This window comes from Zootermopsis nevadensis, unplaced genomic scaffold (assembly GCF_977971745.1).
Source record: "Zootermopsis nevadensis isolate Lab colony 2312 unplaced genomic scaffold, Znev_1.0 Znev_ptg000027l, whole genome shotgun sequence".
Taxonomy (NCBI): Eukaryota; Metazoa; Arthropoda; class Insecta; order Blattodea; family Termopsidae; genus Zootermopsis; species Zootermopsis nevadensis.
This window is the reverse complement of record NW_028259159.1, coordinates 511,976-532,100: the sequence shown is the minus strand read 5'-3', so window position 1 is coordinate 532,100 and position 20,125 is coordinate 511,976. Positions and strand designations below refer to the sequence as shown.

Below are 20,125 nucleotides of genomic sequence, written 5' to 3'. Positions count from 1 at the left end.
ACAAAGGCCCAAAATGTACACAGTTTAACTTACATATTGTATTGGTTTAGTGTACCATTTGTTAGGTGCTTTTATTTTTCCTTAGGGTATGCAGGTTAGCCAGAAATTTATCAGATTCAATGGTTTGTCCATGTGTATAGTGTAAGTGTATATGTGATGTGAAACTGAATGGCATTTTGCAGTGTTTGTGGCTTGTGTGCTGGATTGACGTAACATCACAGACAAAAGTGATTACTTCAGTATTTCATATTGTTGCATGTTGTTACAACTTACACTTTGCTCCTTATGTGATTGTAACGTCTTAATTTCCTCTTGTGTTGTAATTTCTTTGATGTTTTAGCCCAGGATCAAGCTGTTTTCTCTCGTGATGTGGAATCATATCTTAAGAATAATTCACTCTACCCTAAGAATGTTGAAGACTTCATTGCAGGTTTTGAGAAGTACTGTGATGAAAACATTAATTTTAAGAAGGTGCTAACTCGTTCAAAGGTAAAGAACACATCAGACATAAATTAAATGGCATTTGGTACACAATGTCTCATCACCAGACAGCAAAACAAAATTATTATATGAAGGTGATCAATAAATCCTTTCAAAATGTGGCAGAGTTAAAATATTTGAGAATGATGTTAACAAATCTGAATTGCATTCAGTAAGAAGTTAGAGGCAGGCTAAGTTTAGGAAGTGCTTGCTGCATATAGTTAATCTTTTCTCTTCCTGTCTCCTTTCTAACAGTATAAAGATTAAAATATGCAGAACAATAAAGATGACTGTCTTTTGTGATGTCATGCCATGTAGTCTTATAGAAATTGACCATCATCAGGGCAGTCATTTTGATCCATCCTAGAAGACAGCCATCTCCATACTTACTGCTGTAAAGTAAAGTAAAGCTGTCCCATTACACGCCATACAGGCGCTTGGGGGGAGAGGAGGTATAGCTCCTCTCTTCCTTGACCTCGGCACTAGATGGGGGTGAGTGGTCAGCATCACGCCCCGGCCGGCTTTACCCCCGGGAAAGGACCCCGGTACCCATTGTAGAGGAGGCTGGGTGGGCCCCAGAGCCGGTCTGGACGCAGAGGCTAGAGGAAACACATTTAGGTCTTCTTGTAAAGCAACCTTATTGTTTTATTTTAACGAAAATTGGAATGTGTCAACAAATTTCAGTTCGTCTTACCAGTATAAAATTTTATGAAAATTTGATCAGTGGTTCTCCAGTTGGTACTTGCAGGCAGATTGACAGACGGAGCAAAATTAATAAGGAATTTTGAAACTTTGCTGCATAAATGCCTGTAAAGTTTTCTGCATTTCAAAATGAATCATCTTTCCTCAGATAAGCAAACTTGATAGAGATGGTTAAAAAGAGATGAAGGGATAAGAAACAAAATTTTATTGGAAATTGTCATTTTTCATGAAATATGATTGTTCCGCCAAGTATATATTGGTTATGTTGTTCCCTTTTCCAGACGTCTCCAGTCTGCAAAGATGCACGAGGAAGTGTGCAAGATAGTTTGGTTCGTCTTCTTCTGTCAGTTGAATGTTTGCAGCCTCACATCTGTGGAATACTACTTGAGAAGATGGCAGAGTTTGCACTGACTGATGAGTAAGTTTTTCTAAATTTTTTCAGTATAAAACAGATAGATCATAGTTATGTATTTTGTAGATTGAAATAATATGAATCAGATCCTGAAAAATTCTACTTGAATGATGTGTGTGTCTGCATTAAGAGAACGTTACTGACTTGTGTTCAGAGGCTTCTTATTTACAATGCAACCCAGCACCTGTTGTTGTCTTATTGTATATGAACTCTTTGCCTGATTAGGTTTATACCTCACCAATCAATCCAGGGAGTTAGGGAGGTAAAATTGAAGAGTAGTTGTGGGAAGACATATACAGATAAAGAGGTTTGATTGCCAAACGATTCATATAAAGTGGACATGTCTCAGTAAGAAAAAGAGAAGGAAGGAGCATATGTCTGAAGTACAAAGCATTCAACCCTTGTGCCCAGCTTTGGTGTGGGAATTCCAGTAATCACCATTTGGAGAAGACTAACCTCGTTTTTGCTGTTCTAGCAGCGTGGGACACCACCTTATTTCCATTTTGTATGACAGTGTTGCTGGACAAGCAGCTACCCAAAAGTTTTACAGGACATGAGGTCCAATTCCTTGCCCACTAATATCTCCAGACTTGTCACTGCTAGATTTTTTTATTCTAGGGTTTTGGAAGGAATCACACACATGTGTAATTATTTAATGGGCATTTGAATGTCAAAAGGACATTTATGTGGGCAACAAAGGGGGCTCAAGTTGAAATTTATTAAGGTAAAAAACTCTCAAAGTGTCTCTGTCATGTGGTGAAAACCACACTCTTTTAACTTCTGTTGATTTCACAATAACAGTTTTTTTATTTTTTTTATTACACTGTGCTATATAGAAAACCAAAGCCACAGGCCTTGAGCAGAGTTACAGTTAGAGATGAAGTTATTGCAAGGCTGCAGCACATGAGATATTTGAGAAATTGTGTATTTATGTTCAAATTTTTATGTGATTGTGTGATCAGGTTACTCCATGTTGCAACTGATCTTGTTTGTTAAGTATTGATATTTTTATCATATTTATTTTGAAAACTCTGCATTTATGTTACTGAAATTTTTATTTGTCAGTGGCTTAGCCGAGTTGTTTCCCATACTTTGGTGACATACTAACAGTTGAAGAATGTGAGATATGTGATGTAAATTATGATTTTTCTCTCAGTGATCCAGATGCTGCAGAACACTGGGTTCGAATTATTCTCTGGCAGATGCGGCTTCTTGATTGTATTGTGGATGGTGACACATTGAATGAACGCCTCTTTTCTCTTTTGGATGCTGCACCCTTACCAGTGAGTTGTTTTGTTTATTTATTAAGGAGTGTTACAACCGATTGTTAGAAGAATTTGGTCGTGAAATTTAAATTATAGTATCCATCTATGAAGTAAACCCAATAGAAACATATTCTGAGATCTGCTTGTCATTTATTGGTCTAATTACAAACCACTCTGAGTGTCCATTCACTTGTTTGTTGAAATCCTTCTTCAACTGTGATTTTTACTAGAATGAACATCCCATGAGTATTTTGTTAGATGAGCATAGAGATAAATATTGTAAGAAGGATAAGTTCAGTCCATTTGGGACATCTAAGTCTCTTGATAAATGTTTGTTACATGTACCTACACACTGCTTCATTGTGTATAGCTTTTCCTATATTCTATTCAAGGAAGTGAGTTAAAGGTGGTGTGTTAAATCTCAAGATATATAAGCAAAGCCTTCATAAATTTAACATAACTTTTTAATTCTTCAGGTTCAGCGGGAGATTATTTTCTGTCTTCCTGATATTTTAGGTGATAAACAGCATCATGCAGCAGCTTTGAAGCTCAGGTGGGTTGGTTTCCTACTTTCTCAACCTTCCTATCTGAAATTTTATGAAAAAATAATCATAATTTGTACAACCGTGATAAGTAACCACTTAGTGCTGGAGAACAAATTTAAAAGACTCAAAACCCTGTCCAGGATGCAAGCTGAATTGTATCAATAATGGATGTATATTATGAGCCGGCATAGCTCAGTCAGTATAGTGACTGGCTACAGACTGGATGACGGGTTTGATCCCCGACAGGGACAGAGGATTTTTCCTCTAGCCTCTCCATCGAAACTGGCTCTGGGGCCCACTCAGCCTCCTATCCAGTGGGTACTTGGGTCCTTTCCTGGGTGTAAAGCTAGGCCAAGGTGTAATGCTGACCACTCACCCCCATCCCACATGTAGTGCCGAGGTCAAGGAAGAGAGGAGCTATACCTCCACTCACCCCAAATGCCTACATGGTGCATATTGGGACAGCTTTTAAGTTTTATGGCATTTGTAATTAAGAAAAAATATCAGGAATAATACATAGGAAAAGTATGATAATCTTACAACTTACGTTTTTAATTTTTTGGATGGAAGATTGTAAATGAGAAGTTTGATATTACTTTCTTGCTGCCAACTTTTCAATATATGAATCTGGGTTTATAGCAGAAGATTGACTGCAAAGTGTTTCTGTTTCAGTGAACTTTTAAAAACAAACTTTCAGCTAACAGCAGCGATTATGGAAGCCTTGGACAGTTTAAGTTTGGAAAATGCATTGAGGGCAGAGGTGTGCCAACACATGTTACAGACTCTAAACAGAGCTCCACCAGAGTATCTGCCAGTTATAGTTAGTTTCCTCATTTCTTCTGATGAGCCCATTGAGAACTTGGTAAAGGTAAGTTATGAGTTCTGAAGATTTGTTTGGCATTTTTAAAAACAATAATTATTTGTAGGATCAACATTATTGTATGTTGTTTTACTTGTTTATATTCTATATTGATTTAAAAAGGTATATAATTTTCTTAAATTTGCCTTGATAGGTTGTGGCAGGTCTGCGACAAAAACTGGACCTGAATCCAGGAGATGGGTTAGATGGAAGCAACCAGGTGCTCATATTATCGGCTTTACGCTCAGGAGCATTACGTTCGCAGAAATTGGCTGACATCTGGCTGAAAGCCATAGCAAATTCATGTAGTCTATCAGAACTTGGCCCACTGGATGTTGCCATATTGCTCGTTCTGTACTCATTTATTCCAGGACCAAAGAAACGGATTCAGTATGTGTTGCGTAATCGTATCAAAGCTGGTGTTGTTACTGAGGCACTCATAGAGAAGACTTTCAGCATATTTCTTGCAGTATGTGTCTTTACTTTTGTTAAAACTAGTACTATATGATTGCCACATATTATTCTTTCAGTGTAAGCTATTTGTTATAGCAGCAATATTTTACATGAGACAGACTTTCTAAAGGCAAACATGTTTGATTTATGGAGTGCATGTTGGACTTTTCATTCTGACATGAATCAGGCCTGATACAGCACACGGTGGGTTAGCTGAACTTAAGTGCCACTGATTTTTTTAGAAGTTGGGTAAACTGAGGCTTGTTTGTATGTTTTGAGACATGCAACATACATGCATACCTACTGTCCACAGATGACGAGAAAAACCCTGCTGGGGGAAGTCGTTTCTGGTGCGGTGCGGGGGGAATGTTACTTATCAGCTGGACTAGAGGGCTGCTATTGGTGGGAAGTGTGATACGTCAGAGTTTAAGGCTACTACACACAGACTGAAAACATCAAGCCATTAAGAGTAGTGTGTAGTGAGCGCACTTGTAATGTGTTCTTTGGGTGTTGTGATAATATTCTAGATTAAATCACTGTGCCACTGTGAGGAAATCTTAACGCTATACCCATTAGAACACATGAAAGCCTGTTGTCTGTTGTTTGTTCAGTGGCTGTGGAACGAATACTTTTAGGATGGGTCGTCGCTCACCGCAAAATCTTGCGCATGCGCGTATATCGAATTCCTAGCAGGGATTTTCTCCTGATCTGTGGACTGTACACACAGTGGGAACATTCACTTGCCATATGACTAGCATGTGTGATGTTCCTGAAAGTGCAGTATGTAGAGAGTTTTGAAATGAGAGAATGAATCACCTTGAGCAGTGGACTAACATCAAATTTTGCAGCTGCTTCGGAAAGTCAGAAACAGATGCTTTGTGTGGTGTGTGTCAAATACTGTGTCAGTCCAAGGTGTTTAAGTGGCATTATAGTTTCGATAATGATTGTGTATTGGTGGAGGACAAGCTGTGAAAAAGATAGTCTGCAACATCATGGAAATAGGATGATATGAGACAATCTCAGCAAGTTGTTTGTTCTCTCTGATTATTATCATATGGCAAAGATGACTGCAGAAAAAAGTGAGAATTTCAGTTGGTAGTTTGCATTATGTCTTTGAACACATCATACTAAGACTGCTGATGTAGAAACAGTGGAGCTACCAAAACCGAATTCTTTAATGAGGTGCACATCTGGTTATTTGTGCAAAGATTGACCTGTATTAAATTTTTATTTCACTGTTACAGGCAATTAATGAATACATTGGAAGTGCAGTAGGAATTGCAACAACCCTTCTTAAATCACCCGATCCAGCTGTATCTTACATAGGAAGTGTGTGGTTCAAGTAAGAAAACTTGTTTTTACATTTACCTTTTCATGCTTTATTTTTGAAATTGCACCATTTACATAAAATCTTCCCATAGTAAAAATACCTTATTGTAAGAATGCTTGGTGAAATCGTTTGCAGAATTGAGCCCATTTCTGTGCCATCTCTTTGGCATTACTGTGTAGTTACTGCATTTCCAAACTGATGTTGTCAAAAGTACAGTTTGGTGCCATTCAGTCATAAGTTATTAGGTTTGGGTGCTGACTTGTGTACCCAACATCATTTCACGGTCAGAATTGTAAGCTATTTGAAAAGTAAAGTTTTTAAGAAAGTCGCTGTATAAATCTATGTGAATAGGTGCGGTATGTTACGAATACTTGCTATAAGAAGTGCGGCAAGGTTCTTGCTGACTGCCATAGCTCTGGCAGTCACTGTCTTATCACTGCTGAGGCCCAAGTCAGTCCATGTGATGGACGAAGCTGCACTGGTACAGGTTTTTCTCCAAATTCCTTGGTTTTTCCCTGTCATTACCATTCTACCTCTGCTCCATATTCACTTATATGTTATCTGGGGGATGGACAAAGGGTCTTTTAGAGGGCAGGTCCCCAGTGATGTAGTCTCACCCTATCATAACAGTAACAGTAAAGTTCGTGATGATCAAGATAAAAGTAGAAGCAGCCTTTTGTACATATTATCTTGTTCATCTTTTGCTGTTGTGTTTGTGAGCGGTTACATTGGCTTCACACATACATCATTTTTTATATTATGTAATGAAAAGTATTTTGTTGTAGGTTGATGCTTATACATTTGAAATGTTATCAGAGTCAGTCTGTGATTTTGGAACTGCTGCTTCTCATAGGAACTGGTGGCATAAGTATTTCAGGTTTGGCGCTAGGAGTGTTGGCTGGTGTTGAATCCCGCCACCTCCTACAACATACTGTCTTGCTTATGGTGAGCTGTACATATGAGTTAGTGTTATCTAAACTTTTATATGTGTAAGTGTTTTCTGTGTACAGAGTAGACTAGTATGTGACCTGTATTATTTATTCTAGCACATAGTATAAAATATCTGAGGGCTGACAACTGGATTGATTCTCTAAATAATGTAAATAAATTAATTAAATGTATTTACAGTGGTCATTCTAGTACTGTTTTGTTAAGAACAAGAATTGTACTTTTAAGCTTAGTGTCTGGAACAGGAGCTCTTAAGGGATATTTTATTTATCTACATGTTTTATCTCTGAACTTGCTAAACAGGTTTTGATGAAATTTTGTATTGAGGATGTTTACCAAAAATTGTTGATTGAATTAATTTTATGTCTCTGCTGCACTAATAAAATGATTACTTTATATGGCACTAAAAAAACACATAGATTACTAATTAACTCGATTGAGCAGACCCCTTCTTGAAAAGCTGATTTTATGCTCAGGTAGACAAGAAATTCCCCACCTTTTGTGTAAGCTAAAGGTTCATTACTATGTTTAAAGACTCACTGTTGGTCACTATCCTGAGTCAGATGAATCCTATCAATACCAATTAAATATCATCAGCTTTCACAAAACATTAAAAAAATAGCTCTCATTAGGGCTTTTAAATATTTGCTAAAAGTATTTTCTGATATGCATATTTAATGAAATACAGTCGAAAAAATATATCGCTGTGCTATATGGTACCTGTAATGTGGTTAGATTTACAACAGTAGAGTTGAATTTGGTAAAATAGATTTATCTTTGTGGCAGGTGAACATAAACTCAATGATAAATATTAAAGAAAGTGTTCCATTGAAGTACAGTTCAATTGTTAGTATACATGTCTTGTTTTGACCACAAAATGGACTAATAGAAATCATACATAGTTAACATGATGATAACTACTAATGTTGCAGGGTTTGCTGGATAATCTGCATGACATGAACCTAATTCAGGTGGGACAAGTGATGGATCTGCTGTGTAGTCTAGTGTATGGTGACGGTATAGATTCTGTGCATCAAGATGAAATCCATATGTTGATTCGCAAACAACTTTCCAGCTACAATGATATGTAAGTGCTGATCCTTATTTGTATGAATGGAAATAAATGATTCACTATAACAACTTGTTAAAGGCATTTTGCCTTAATAGAAACATTCTTTTGGTTGGTCACAAAATTTCTTTTGCACCACACAGTGTGCCTTTTTGTCAGTGTGAATGTACTGTTTCTCACTGTTAGGCATGTTAGTGATCAGATTTGAGGATTTCAGTGTGGTGAAGATGTTAATGTTGGTCTTCTGGGTTGTAAAGCTATGTGAACTTTTGGACAGACACCAATATTCTGTAGAAACATATCATCTTAATCTTCAGCCCTAAATTTTTTATATGTATCTACAGGTCCACGTGGTATTACTGCTTTTGAGACCAGCATTTTTATTACTGTATTTATTCATTTAGATTAAAACAAAAAGGAGTGGTGGGAGCAGTGATGGCAATAAAACATATGGCCACTACTGAGTCAGATGCACAGGAAGACATTCTGTCTTCTTCTAGTACTGATGACAACCATTTATCTGAGCGGGCCAGTCGTGCTAAGGATCTTTTTGGTAAATAAATTATATTTTAATTATACATGATGAAACCTAATAGTGACAATATGAAAATTGAATAGTAGAGAAAAGAAGCAGCATTTATTAGAATAAGATCCCAGACACAAAGTGTTCTTTTTTGTTTTGCTTCCTCCTTTCTTCCTCTACTATGCATTGTGCATGTACTCTTATTTTAGGTAATTTATTTAGGGTATGTATGCACCCAAATACAAATGAGAAATTTTGATGTGGTTACTTTTGTGTGATGTATATCAAACCCTTTATAAGACTAAAGTGTTTGATACCATTTACACTACTTATACATATGTGTCAGTATCATATTACAACATATCTTGCAGAAATATGTTGAGAGCTTGTGGACTGGACTTACGTGATCAGGTCTTATGGTGGGATTTGGTATTTATATTGTTGTAATCATCAAGTTATGTTGTGAGCTAGTTAACATGATTTGGTCTAAAATTATATTTTAAAATGTATTTTTAAATGTATATTTCTAAATTAATGAGCTTTGTTTCTTGTTTTTACTTATTGTTTTCCATCCATCCAATGGCTCTACAGCCCATATCAGGCCTTGGCCTCCTCAATTTTCTGCCTCCATGGTTTACATGACACATTTCAGACCTTGTTGTGGAGAGAGTGCAGAACAGTGTGACTTGTGTGGGACTGCTGTATGATCAACTGGCTGCTGCAGTCTGTAGCTGCCATACACTTGACATTACCTTCTTGGTAAGAAACAGATTTTCATATTTTATGCATAATATTGAAGACTTATCAGGTAATTGAATTCAAAGTATGACTTTTAGCTGTGACATGTAGGTATGAATAAGATTCTGCTTTCCTAAGTTATTTTTATTATGCTTCTGAATATCAGGATTTAGAACAATATCATTAATCATAAGTTTCTGATTTTGGGCAGTCACTGATGATCTCTGTACTTTCTCAGAAATGTTTTAAATTGATGTTTCATAACATCAGGTCTTGGACAGATATGTTGGAGCTGTGTAAGGAGCTTCCTGACATCCAGCACTTTCATGTCATTTACAGAAAACTTGTATTGCATTGTAGCGCATATCAATTAAGGTTTGTATAGCAGTTCCTTTGGTGGGAAAGAGTACAGTACTCCGATTTTGACACTGAACTGTCAGCATGTACATTCCTTGACTTAGGGCAATAGCATTCAGTAAGAGTTCAGCCAAATGATGCTGAGTGATTCAATATTCGTGAGCACTGATTCATTGCAGTCCATATCTGAATTTTCAGTCAGTAGATCATTTCTTCAAGCAGTGAATGATAACCATAAAATACATTCTGTGGTAAAGCATATGTATCTTATAATGTCATGTATGTCATGAGTCTCAAAGGAAATTTACACTTTATGATTAAATTGAAGAATATGATCTTTATGTGGTAAGTTCATTACATCTCAAACTGTTGAGTTCATATGTAGGTTACCTCATATATACATCTAAAGGCTGTATGTTGCATAATAATAAAAAAATGTCACACGTTTTCTTAAAAATTTCCAGGTTTAAAGTACAGTGGATTCCTGTTAATTGGGACATATCGAGACTAGAACACTTTGGCCCAATTAAGCGGCTGCCACAATTATGCGAATTTCCATGTAAAGTGTTATAAAGGTTTGTTCTTTAAGATTTGTCCCAAATAAACGACTGCCCGAATTAACCGGAATCTACTGTATTGTGAAATTTGGGATGTCTGTTGGAAAAGGCATAATTTATTCAACCACAAAAATTAAAGGTTGCTTATTTGTAGAACAAATCATTTCACACTGAGTTGTCACAACAAATATATGGCAACTATAAACTGTACATATTCATGAAGAAAAAATAATTACAAAGTAATATATAGAAATATACAACATGAATGACTTGTGCTAGGAATATAAAGTGAATTGCACATAATTTTACCTTTCCTAAGTCTGTCATTATGTCACTGATACCACCTTTACTGAGAATTGGTATTTACACATTCTTTTAATAGGTATTTAACAAAGTACAATGCAGTAATGGTACACCCTGCATCTGTAGACATGGTGCCCTGTCTGTTGTGGTCTTCTGGGTTGTGACTCTGTAGTCAGTTGGGTCCATTAGATTGAAATGTTTTTGGTATTACCATGCTTTCTTACTTTATGTAAAAAGTGTGTTTCAGAAGTACTGTATATTTTTCTCGCATGTTTATGTTTCTTCTTCCAGAAATGGATCGCAGAAAAGACTATTGACAAATTTCAAAATTATTATGTCAAGGAATTCACAGAAGTGTCCCAAGAAGGGTATGTTACTGTTGACCAGATGTGGAATAATGTAATATATAGTAATATTAATAATAAATTAAAGATTATTTTTTATACCATTACGTCATTTGTCAGTCCATCATGATCAACTATTGATTAAGTTGAGTGATTATTATGAATGTTGCAAATATTATTCCATTTGATGCCACTCCACGTTTCTACCTTCAGTTCCAATACCTGCATGGTAACCAGATAAACTTATAAGGTGGCAGTAACACTAGCATCATTCCTGAAATTTTGAATGGCAGTAGAATTTTGTAAAGGATGTAACGTTTATTAAGATCATTTTTGTATAGAACATGGTGGCCATTCAGATTCTGTATTAAAATTTTTGTATTATACTGTGTGTTTAGGTTATTATTTATAATCTTACCATTCCAATTGCACATTCTTAGCTACAGTAGTTTATAAATAATTGTTATGAAACAGAAAAGTTTAATATGAAATTACTCAGAGTGAATGATCTGTACTCTTCTACACACACACCTTAAAAAAAAGTTGATTTGTGTATGTAGCTTACTTATTTTAAAATACATTTTTGAAAATGCAAAGAACATTTATAATCATCCATTATGTTCAACAAGTAATTATAAGTTGTTAATAAGTTGTACCTAAGTCCTTGTCATGTTTGAGAAAGTTGTGCTTATTTTGACAGGTGCCCACAGTTTTTCTTGGATTCTTTAGATGATTGTGAAGATGCTATCTGTGTCAATATAGAAGGAGTGCTGAAGAAAGAAAAATCACAAATGTGAGTTTATTATGAGATAAAATTCCTTCCAAGAAATAAAATGACTAGTGTGCTGTTGAAAATGAATCTAGTGGTGATTTTACAAAGATGGGTGAAACAAAGAGTTTATACTTGATTCATGAAAATCAAAACAAAGTTTATTATGTGCATTGCATTTATTAACTCATTTTGTAGCTTTGTAAGATGGGATTGAGCTCACCAGTTTGTTGTAAAAATGTCTGGAAATTTTAAGGTGTGTTTAATCCTTTCCCATGCCATTTAAATTCCATTAACCTTTTGGACCTGGATGACTGTTAGATAGCACAATACACGGATACATTCTTGAGGCAAAACAAGTCATTTATTGACCATAATAAGGGTAATCTGTTGCAGTGTTAGTGTGTGTGTTAGCCTTTGTTTGTCCTCACATTCTACTTTATAGTCTCACTAAGACATTGAAACAACATAACACAGAACTATTTTGGCCCCCTTTTTTCCAGGGGCATAAGGACTTTATCAGATCAGTCATTGTGTGTGATGGCTCCCCTATTCCGACTGCTGCGATCACTGCACTTTAGAATTGCAACTAACCTGGATTCTGTGGATGGCCTTCTGGGTTGTTCAGTAGCAATGCCCAAGAATATTACTAACTTAATCGATGACTTCCCTGAATTAAACTGTGATGAACAAATTTTTATATTGGACAGTCTGTTTTACTGCATAAACTGGTTCCGAGAGATAGTTAGTGCTTTCTCATTTCTGAGTGACCAAGAGATACAGATAAAGGTAATTTTAAAAATGGGTAAGTGTGAGGAGAGCTCAAGGAGGATTAAATTAAACAACGATGAAACCTGATTTAGTAATTCTAACTTCTCTGTATAGTGTCAAGATTACTTGAATTGACAAGATAAAAAAGAAGTTTTGTGTGTGTGTTACATAACAATTGTAGCCGTATGTGTATTTAATTTTTTTATAGTATGCATAATAACAGTTAGACTTTAGCATTGATTGTTATTCACTTAGTATAAAGTTTTAACTTTTTAATTTAATTGAAATATAATTTTGATTTGAAGAACATGGATGTTAGCACATGACTTTTACATAATTTCTTTTGCTGAATATACCTGTCAAGTATACACCTTACAATCTTCTTCACACTTGAAATTAACATGCAATATAGTTGGTTGTCTCACATATTAAGCCAGATAAAGGCATCTAGACATCTGTATATTAGTGATGGGGTTTTCTGACTGAGTAGATACATATTTTGGATGAATTTATATTCTGTGCTGCTGTGTCAGTGTACCAAATACTGTACATTCCATTTGAAGGAAAATGTGAGAAATTGTATGAAAGCTTGAGGTATCCATGATTTATGTTAAGTTGGTAGATGTGGCTTGAAATTCCTGTGGTTTTGGTGCTGTGTTGACTGGTCAATAGATGCCAATGTTTTTAAGGAACATACTGTCTCCATCGTCAGGGCATCTACCGATCAGTCATCATGGCACCAAAACCAAGAAGAACATCATTATTGTTACCACCATGAAAACCTCAAATCTCATATTGTGGTTAAAAGTTTGTATTAAAAATTGTGTCTATATTCCAGGTACTTAATCGCATTGAAAATATTATATCACTTCAGCAACTGCTAGCCAAAGGCCTGCATTATGCTAAATCTTTAAACTACAAGCCACCACATTGTCACTTCTGTGCAGATGCGGAACAACCACTGCAAGAAAAAGTGAGAAAGCCTGCAGCTAAGAAGAAGTAAGTTGTAAATTTTAACCTTTATTTGCTGTTGGGGGCAGACTCTTGAGTGAATTGACACTTCATATCCCTCTTAAAATGAGAAGACATGGTGGATGACCATCCCTTACTCTCCCACATATTGAGGTGTCTTACTCCATTAAGCATAGCATGGAGTGGCTAGGCACACCCAAAAATGCACCAGGGTATTGCCCTGGATTGTGACCATAATGCACTATTCTTCCTCAATACATTCTAAATAAATTTTTATATACTGTATTTACTAGTGTACCCCATGCCCACACACTTTTTTGAAAATAATTTACCTGTAAAATGGGGTGCACAGCTTACATGAATGTGAGTCATTGTGTACCTAACTGTATCTCTCTACCTGCTCCTTGTCCTTTAAAAGGGGGGTTGAGCATTACCTGCTTCAGTTATTATTTGAAAAATGAGTACAAAGGGTATGAGATTACAGTCTTTCACAGTAAGTGAAAAATTGAAGATAGTTTGGAAATCAGAAATCAGGCTACCAGGAGAAGGTTCAACATCAGTGAGGTGTGTATAAGAGACCGGAGGAAGAAGAAGGACCTTCTAATGGAGACTACAAGTAATTGAAGAGCCTTCAGAGGATCCAAACTAAAGTTTGAGGTAATTGTGGAGGAGCTAATGAGCTTTATTTGCGAGAAGTAGCAGTTTGAATACACAGCATCAATGGAAAGGTGCAAGATGAAAGTGTTGGAAATAGCTAGGGCCAAGTAAGTCACAAATGCTAAGGCAAATCAAGGGTGGTTGGTTAGGTGTTTTACCCACAATAATTTAACATAAGAAAATGGACCCAGATTGTGCAGAGGCTACCAGATGCATATGAAGAAAAAGTTACAAACTTTTTTTTTTATTATTCTAAAAATGGGGTGTGTGGCTTATACGAGTGCATGGGGTACATGAGTAAATACAGCAATTGTACAGAGTACTGTGTAAATTATGTAACATTTGGTTCATAATCTAGTCTATTAAATTTCTACAACTTTTCATATATCAATTACCTTGTTGAACATTATTTATCGAAGACCTAGAAATGTTTAACTAACCATTAAAATTGATGAAGGTACATGGTAGAACTTATAATACTGTCTTTTGGTGATACAAAGTTATGTTTGCATTCTTGCGTTGCTTCATAGAGCTGGTAAAGGTAAAGGTGCAAGAAAGGGCAGGAAGAAATGTGCTGGTGATACATCAGTGACAGATTTAAATGCAACTGGTCCAGATCGCCCACCATGTGATGTAACAGGGAAAGTGGATCTTTCTGCATACAAATGTTACTTTCGAGAATTAGACATGGAAGTATTTGTTTCCTTGAGTAAGACTCTTGTGATGGATAGGAAAGATGTGAAGGTAAGGTTTTAAATATGAATAAAAAGTCTTGGAGATATGAAGTTACAAAGTTCTGTAAAACATTAATTTCATGGTTCTGCACTATTTCTCACTAGTAAATGTTTCATATATATTTAGGAGATTCCAGTTCAAATATTAGTGAACGTCTATCTTGGTTTTGGATTATATGATTTTCCTCAAGCCCCCTTTTCAGTTGCTGGAATAGTACCTTCATATAGACCACAGTCACACTTCCTTTCACCCTGCCAAGTTGCCATTCATTATTATCTTCTCACTTCTTTTAATGGTGTGTAACTATTTACATTATGCCAGTAGTTATAATTTCATTTCATGTTGCTAACACTTTAATTTTTTTTAACTAGTGGAATGTGTGCTGTACAACTGTAAATCTTGTTATAATGTTGATCCATGCATCTGTTCTGAAATACATTATCCTGTCATCCTGTTCTTTGACAATAATGCTTACAAACATTTTCATGTGCCTAGTAACCTTAGTAAATGTGATAAAATGGAAGTTGTGTTAAATGTCGTGGCTTTTATGTTTGTTTGGTTAGGTTTGATTGTAAAGTTTGTAAATTTATTCTTTTTTTAAGGGATTGTTTTGACTTCTTACCACGAAGTTTGGTGTTTTGACTCATAAAACTAAACTTCCTCTTCTATACACCATTGTCTCCAGTTTAAAATATTCTGTAACAATTCTGTGTACAAACTAAAAACTAAAAAGAATTGTAACTTTATCCCATGTTTTTGGCACTGAAGCAGGTGTGACAAGGAATTTGTATGTATGGTATGATTTATTAAATGGTGACTATAGTATATGCAGGACTGTGATATTTTTTCAGTGTGAGGTAACCAGAGTGTTCATAAAATTCAAAATAAACTGTTACAAGTTCTTAGAGGAGTCTTGCAAGAAATATCTCTCTAATGAAACAAAGTAAAAAATTAAATAGAAGTAAAAAAACTTGGATCCTCTGCATTTTGTTTAAGAAACCAAGTAAATTGTTATATCTAATAAGATAGTCATTTCAGATTCCTGATGTTTAATTCCCATAAGGCATACATGCATATAAAATAATCCTTGAACTTTAATTTGTCTGTGCATACCAACAAAGAGATTGCAGATCTGTTGAACTCTGGTCACAAATTGAAGCATTTTGTTCTTTTGTAGGAAGGTGAACCAGTAATATATCCATCAGGGTTGCTCTTCTTGCTAGAAGATTATGTTGCCAAACTGGACCATTGTCTTCCATCTACGGTGAAGCGAATTAGCTGTCTGGCAACCTGTCGGCAGGTAGCATCTGTAACATATGTTTTGTATTCCAACCTGGATCGTATTGCTACACCACGCATTGCTCACCGTGCTGTGAAACTCCTGACATATATTTTGAAGAAGCTAGAGAGCACTGCTGAATATTGCCAGGTGAATATATTTGAAGGACAGTAACAAAAATTAATTAATGATTAATTGGAAGTTAGGGGTAACAGTATTATAATTGTCCATTGATGTTTCCTTCAGGCTAGATTGTTCTATGTCTAACCCTACTAGTCTCCTTAAGCACTTCTCTTGTATTTATATTCACTCTCCATATCCATTTTGTGTAACTTTTGTTCCTTGATCATGTATACAACATCTTCTTTTTTTACATTCTCAGAGGCATTCTGTGTTCTTCCATTACAATAGTGTTGTTCAATAACTATGTTAACAGTGAATTTGAACATCATTAGTAGTGAGGGATGCAAATTGACTAAGAACTCATTTTAAAAGTATGTGAATTCCTAATTGGATTTTTCCATTGTAACATTATGTTCATATAAAACTAGATACTTAGTTTCGTGTATGATATCTTTTAATGAAGACATTAATGTATGTGAACTCCAAACTGGATTTTTAACTTTAACTGTATGTTCATATAAAACCTTAAAAATTACTCCCCGGATTTCTTAAATGTGGCTCCTGGGCTTTCATCAGAGTGTGTTCAAAGAGGAGACTGAGTGTTATTTCTGAGTATGGGTTTTATATCTTTGACGCTTTTATTTAAAAATAATAGTAACTGTATTTTGAATCCATAGAAGTGATGATTTCAAAAGGTATTTTACTTTCCAGGCACTCCTAGATTCAAATGATGGAATTTATGATGGGCCAGAAATGTTCAAAGAAGGTTCAGCGGAAGTGAAATTATGCTACAGCATGCTACTTCAATCAATAGCTTGTACATTGGACTGGAGTGGATTCCATAGTAGATCATACACTGCCTTACTGAAAGGTAAATACATATGCTATTTCTGTCTTGAGAAATGTTATTTGTTGACTTTATTTATCTTAAAGTACAGTGATATGTGTTCATGTTTCCACAATGCTAAATCATTGATCCAATAGTTCTAGAACCTTTTTGATTAGAAAGTATTTAACTATTTACTTCAGCATAGTATGGATTATTGTTTGCAATAAACACTTATGTTTATCTTAGATTCATTGCCACACCAGCATTATTCTTGGAAAAGATTCTTAAATGTAGTAATTTTGTTCCAGATTGCTTATGTGTAATAGCAAGCAGACAAAATAAAGAAGTTGCTAAGGCAAAGCTTATAAAAGAGTTGGTTATGGTGAGTTGTGAGTACTTTTTTCAATATGCAAGCCGCACATTATATTTGACATCTGCTGAAAACCTTGTAAGAGTCATGCAGGCTCTTTCCAACTTTCTGCCTGCTGAAGCAGAACCCAAGCGAAAGCTAGGTGTGTAGAACCTGTTTATCAAGTTAGTTTATATCATTTTTCTGACCTAAACACTTATACACATTGCAGGTCGTAGTTTGGAATGTACAAAAGGGTTGGAGTATGGAAGTTGTTTGTGGATTTCGCTTTCATTTAATTTGGTCTGAGTTATGAAATCTAAGAAAGACCCTATTATCATTAGACGTGAAGTCACTGGGCTCTGGTTGAATGGAGTTTCATAAAGTCCGCTGTTAACATTGCTTGCCAGAGTGTATCAATCAAATTCTGTTTTATCCATATTTGACAATATGGACTGAAATTGCACATGAATTTCCAAATTTGGCAATGAAAAAATATTCTTGTTCTGTACGTGAGTATTGAGTAATGTATGGACTTTTTAATAAAATATAGATATTTTATGAAAGAATTGTAAGGTTGAACTTGGTTTGGGCAAGTATTTGAGTAGTATTTTAAGTTTGGAGAAGATTATGTTAACAATTTTCAGAGGTTTTATTAATAAGAAGTAATTTAATGTTTCAGATGTGTTAACTTCATAATTATTATGTGTTTTCAGCTGAGATGTGTCTTGGGTTTCTTTCTCGGCAATGGTACACACTAGATGGGTTACCTGAGCGTGGAACTGTATACAATCACCAAATAGAATCACTTGTAAAAACTTATTTTACCAATGTGCCTGATAGGTTGTCAGTTATTAGTACCACTGCTGAATTGGTAAAAAATGAAGTACAGACAATACAGAACAAGGATTCTTGTTTGGATAAATTTCCAACAATTGACAAGTAAGTTATAATAGTATATTTAGTCTTTAAGCTTAAAACAATGCTGGTTACATTTAAAATGAAACCCACATATATGATATCTCTGAAAGAGTATCTACTGGAACATTAACTGGAGAGAACCTGAATTTAAGAGAACTTTGTACAGAAATAGAGGCTCTGAGCATAGGAAATTAACACTTAGTGTGGGCAGACCTTAAATAGAAAAATATTCACTGGAAATTTCTCTTATGTAGAGCAGTAATGAGTGCATGTATGATTGTATACACATTTAAGATTTCTGTGTATTGCAAGAAGTTCAAACTGTGTACTGTGGCCAAATCTACTGAAGGATATAGGTAATTGTGCCTTCGCCTCATGGTATGGGGGTTTAATTCCTTTGTTTACAATGGTTAAATCCTGGCAGATATGACAATTGTTACACTGTAAATACATTTCCTAATGTATTTTTGTTACACCGAAAAGTCCTAAACCTAAAAGGGGCAATATTGTTAAAATGTTCTATATCCTGAACAAGGATGCTGAGGGCTTTAGAATGAGTAAAGAGAGCCATGAAGTGATCAAGAACAAGATGGTTTTGCCTGTTATAAGAAGACATCAAGCAAAAAATTGAAAATTAAAGATTGCAGTAAGTTGAAAGAGTTTGAGGCTTTTGTCCTTTAATCATTATAGAATGAAAATGATACTGGAAGATGTAGAATGCCTTGCTGATGGGGAGGCTACTGTAAAGGGGATATGTTTGATAACGTTTAGTTCTTAATCCAAAATGTCAGCCATAAAACCTTTCGCACGGACTTCATATATGCACCTGCCAGTATAATTTAACAAATTTGTTTGTGTTGCACCGATTGGGCTGCTATGTGTAAGATCTAGCTTTCAAGTTTCACACAGTCTTGTTGTTACAGGAGCAACTTTCCTATTTTGTATCGCAACTTATGGTGTGCACTTGGAAATGCTACTGGCGAAGCATTGAAATCATCAGTAGGGAATGCTTCCAAGTTTGAAATTTGGCACTCAGTATGCAGTACCATGTCAGTTCTCACAGGTATTATTAAACAGCGTGATCATCGTACAAATCTCCATGCATACATTCAGGTAAGATCTTAGATCTTAATGTGTTGTGTTCCTTCCTACTGACATATGCAGTAGATTGTGTAATATATATGCTGAGTGATTACAGAAAGCTATACTGCTCTGGGTCTTACAGATTGTCATTAAATTATATAACTACTAATAACCACAACACTGTTTATCTTTCTTAGAGTTTGCAGCTGTGGCCTTGTCAGCAATTATGGAATGGTAACTAGGGTTATCCATTATGATCACAAAAATTAAATTAAATCCATGGCGTAATGGCTCCAGAGAGCCAAAGCTGACTAGCATGACTGCTGGTCTCACGTTCACATGCCTAAGCAGAGGTGAACGATCATCCAACCAGATATAGAGTGACATGTGGTCAGCACGACGAACCCCCAGCCATTGCTGGCTTTCCTGACCGGATTACGCTACTCATTGTAGCCCCCCAATTTCCTCACGATGCTGGTTGGCACCAGTCCCATATACTGGTCGAAAGCTCATGAGAAAATTTCTTCTCTCTCGAGACTTGAACCAGCATGCATTCTGTATCGCCGGTCTGAAGCATGATGCCTCAGACTGCGCGGCTATGGCGCGGGACCCCATTATGATCACAGTTCCCTGATTATTTCGTTCATTTATTTGTTTAATAACTGAACATGAGGTGTCCTGCACCGTAGCCGCGCGGTCTGAGGCATCATGCTTTGGACCGGCGATACGGAATGCGTGTTGGTTTGAGTCTC

The 20,125-nt window shown here is 35.8% G+C and overlaps 1 protein-coding gene across 6 annotated transcripts in view; it reads left to right on the top strand.

The window, feature by feature from the left end:
- Fancd2 (Fanconi anemia complementation group D2) overlaps positions 1–20,125 on the top strand; it is a 29,661-nt gene that overhangs the window by 1,419 nt on the left and 8,117 nt on the right. For 4 of the 6 annotated variants that reach the window (XM_022077697.2, XM_022077696.2, XM_087356628.1 and 1 more), the window contains exons 2-22: positions 341–489; positions 1,464–1,600; positions 2,751–2,877; positions 3,336–3,412; positions 4,077–4,272; positions 4,418–4,732; positions 5,961–6,058; positions 6,832–6,991; positions 7,927–8,081; positions 8,468–8,616; positions 9,239–9,345; positions 10,833–10,909; positions 11,586–11,678; positions 12,158–12,443; positions 13,264–13,424; positions 14,585–14,798; positions 15,967–16,218; positions 16,903–17,062; positions 17,329–17,532; positions 18,086–18,311; positions 19,214–19,403. In XM_022077697.2, the coding sequence (XP_021933389.1) occupies positions 1,575–1,600; positions 2,751–2,877; positions 3,336–3,412; positions 4,077–4,272; positions 4,418–4,732; positions 5,961–6,058; positions 6,832–6,991; positions 7,927–8,081; positions 8,468–8,616; positions 9,239–9,345; positions 10,833–10,909; positions 11,586–11,678; positions 12,158–12,443; positions 13,264–13,424; positions 14,585–14,798; positions 15,967–16,218; positions 16,903–17,062; positions 17,329–17,532; positions 18,086–18,311; positions 19,214–19,403 (3,273 nt within the window). In that variant the 5' untranslated portion in view covers positions 341–489; positions 1,464–1,574. The remainder of the gene's footprint in view (positions 1–340; positions 490–1,463; positions 1,601–2,750; positions 2,878–3,335; positions 3,413–4,076; positions 4,273–4,417; positions 4,733–5,960; positions 6,059–6,831; positions 6,992–7,926; positions 8,082–8,467; positions 8,617–9,238; positions 9,346–10,832; positions 10,910–11,585; positions 11,679–12,157; positions 12,444–13,263; positions 13,425–14,584; positions 14,799–15,966; positions 16,219–16,902; positions 17,063–17,328; positions 17,533–18,085; positions 18,312–19,213; positions 19,404–20,125) is intronic. The other 2 variants (XM_022077695.2, XM_087356629.1) reach the window with 2 other exon arrangements.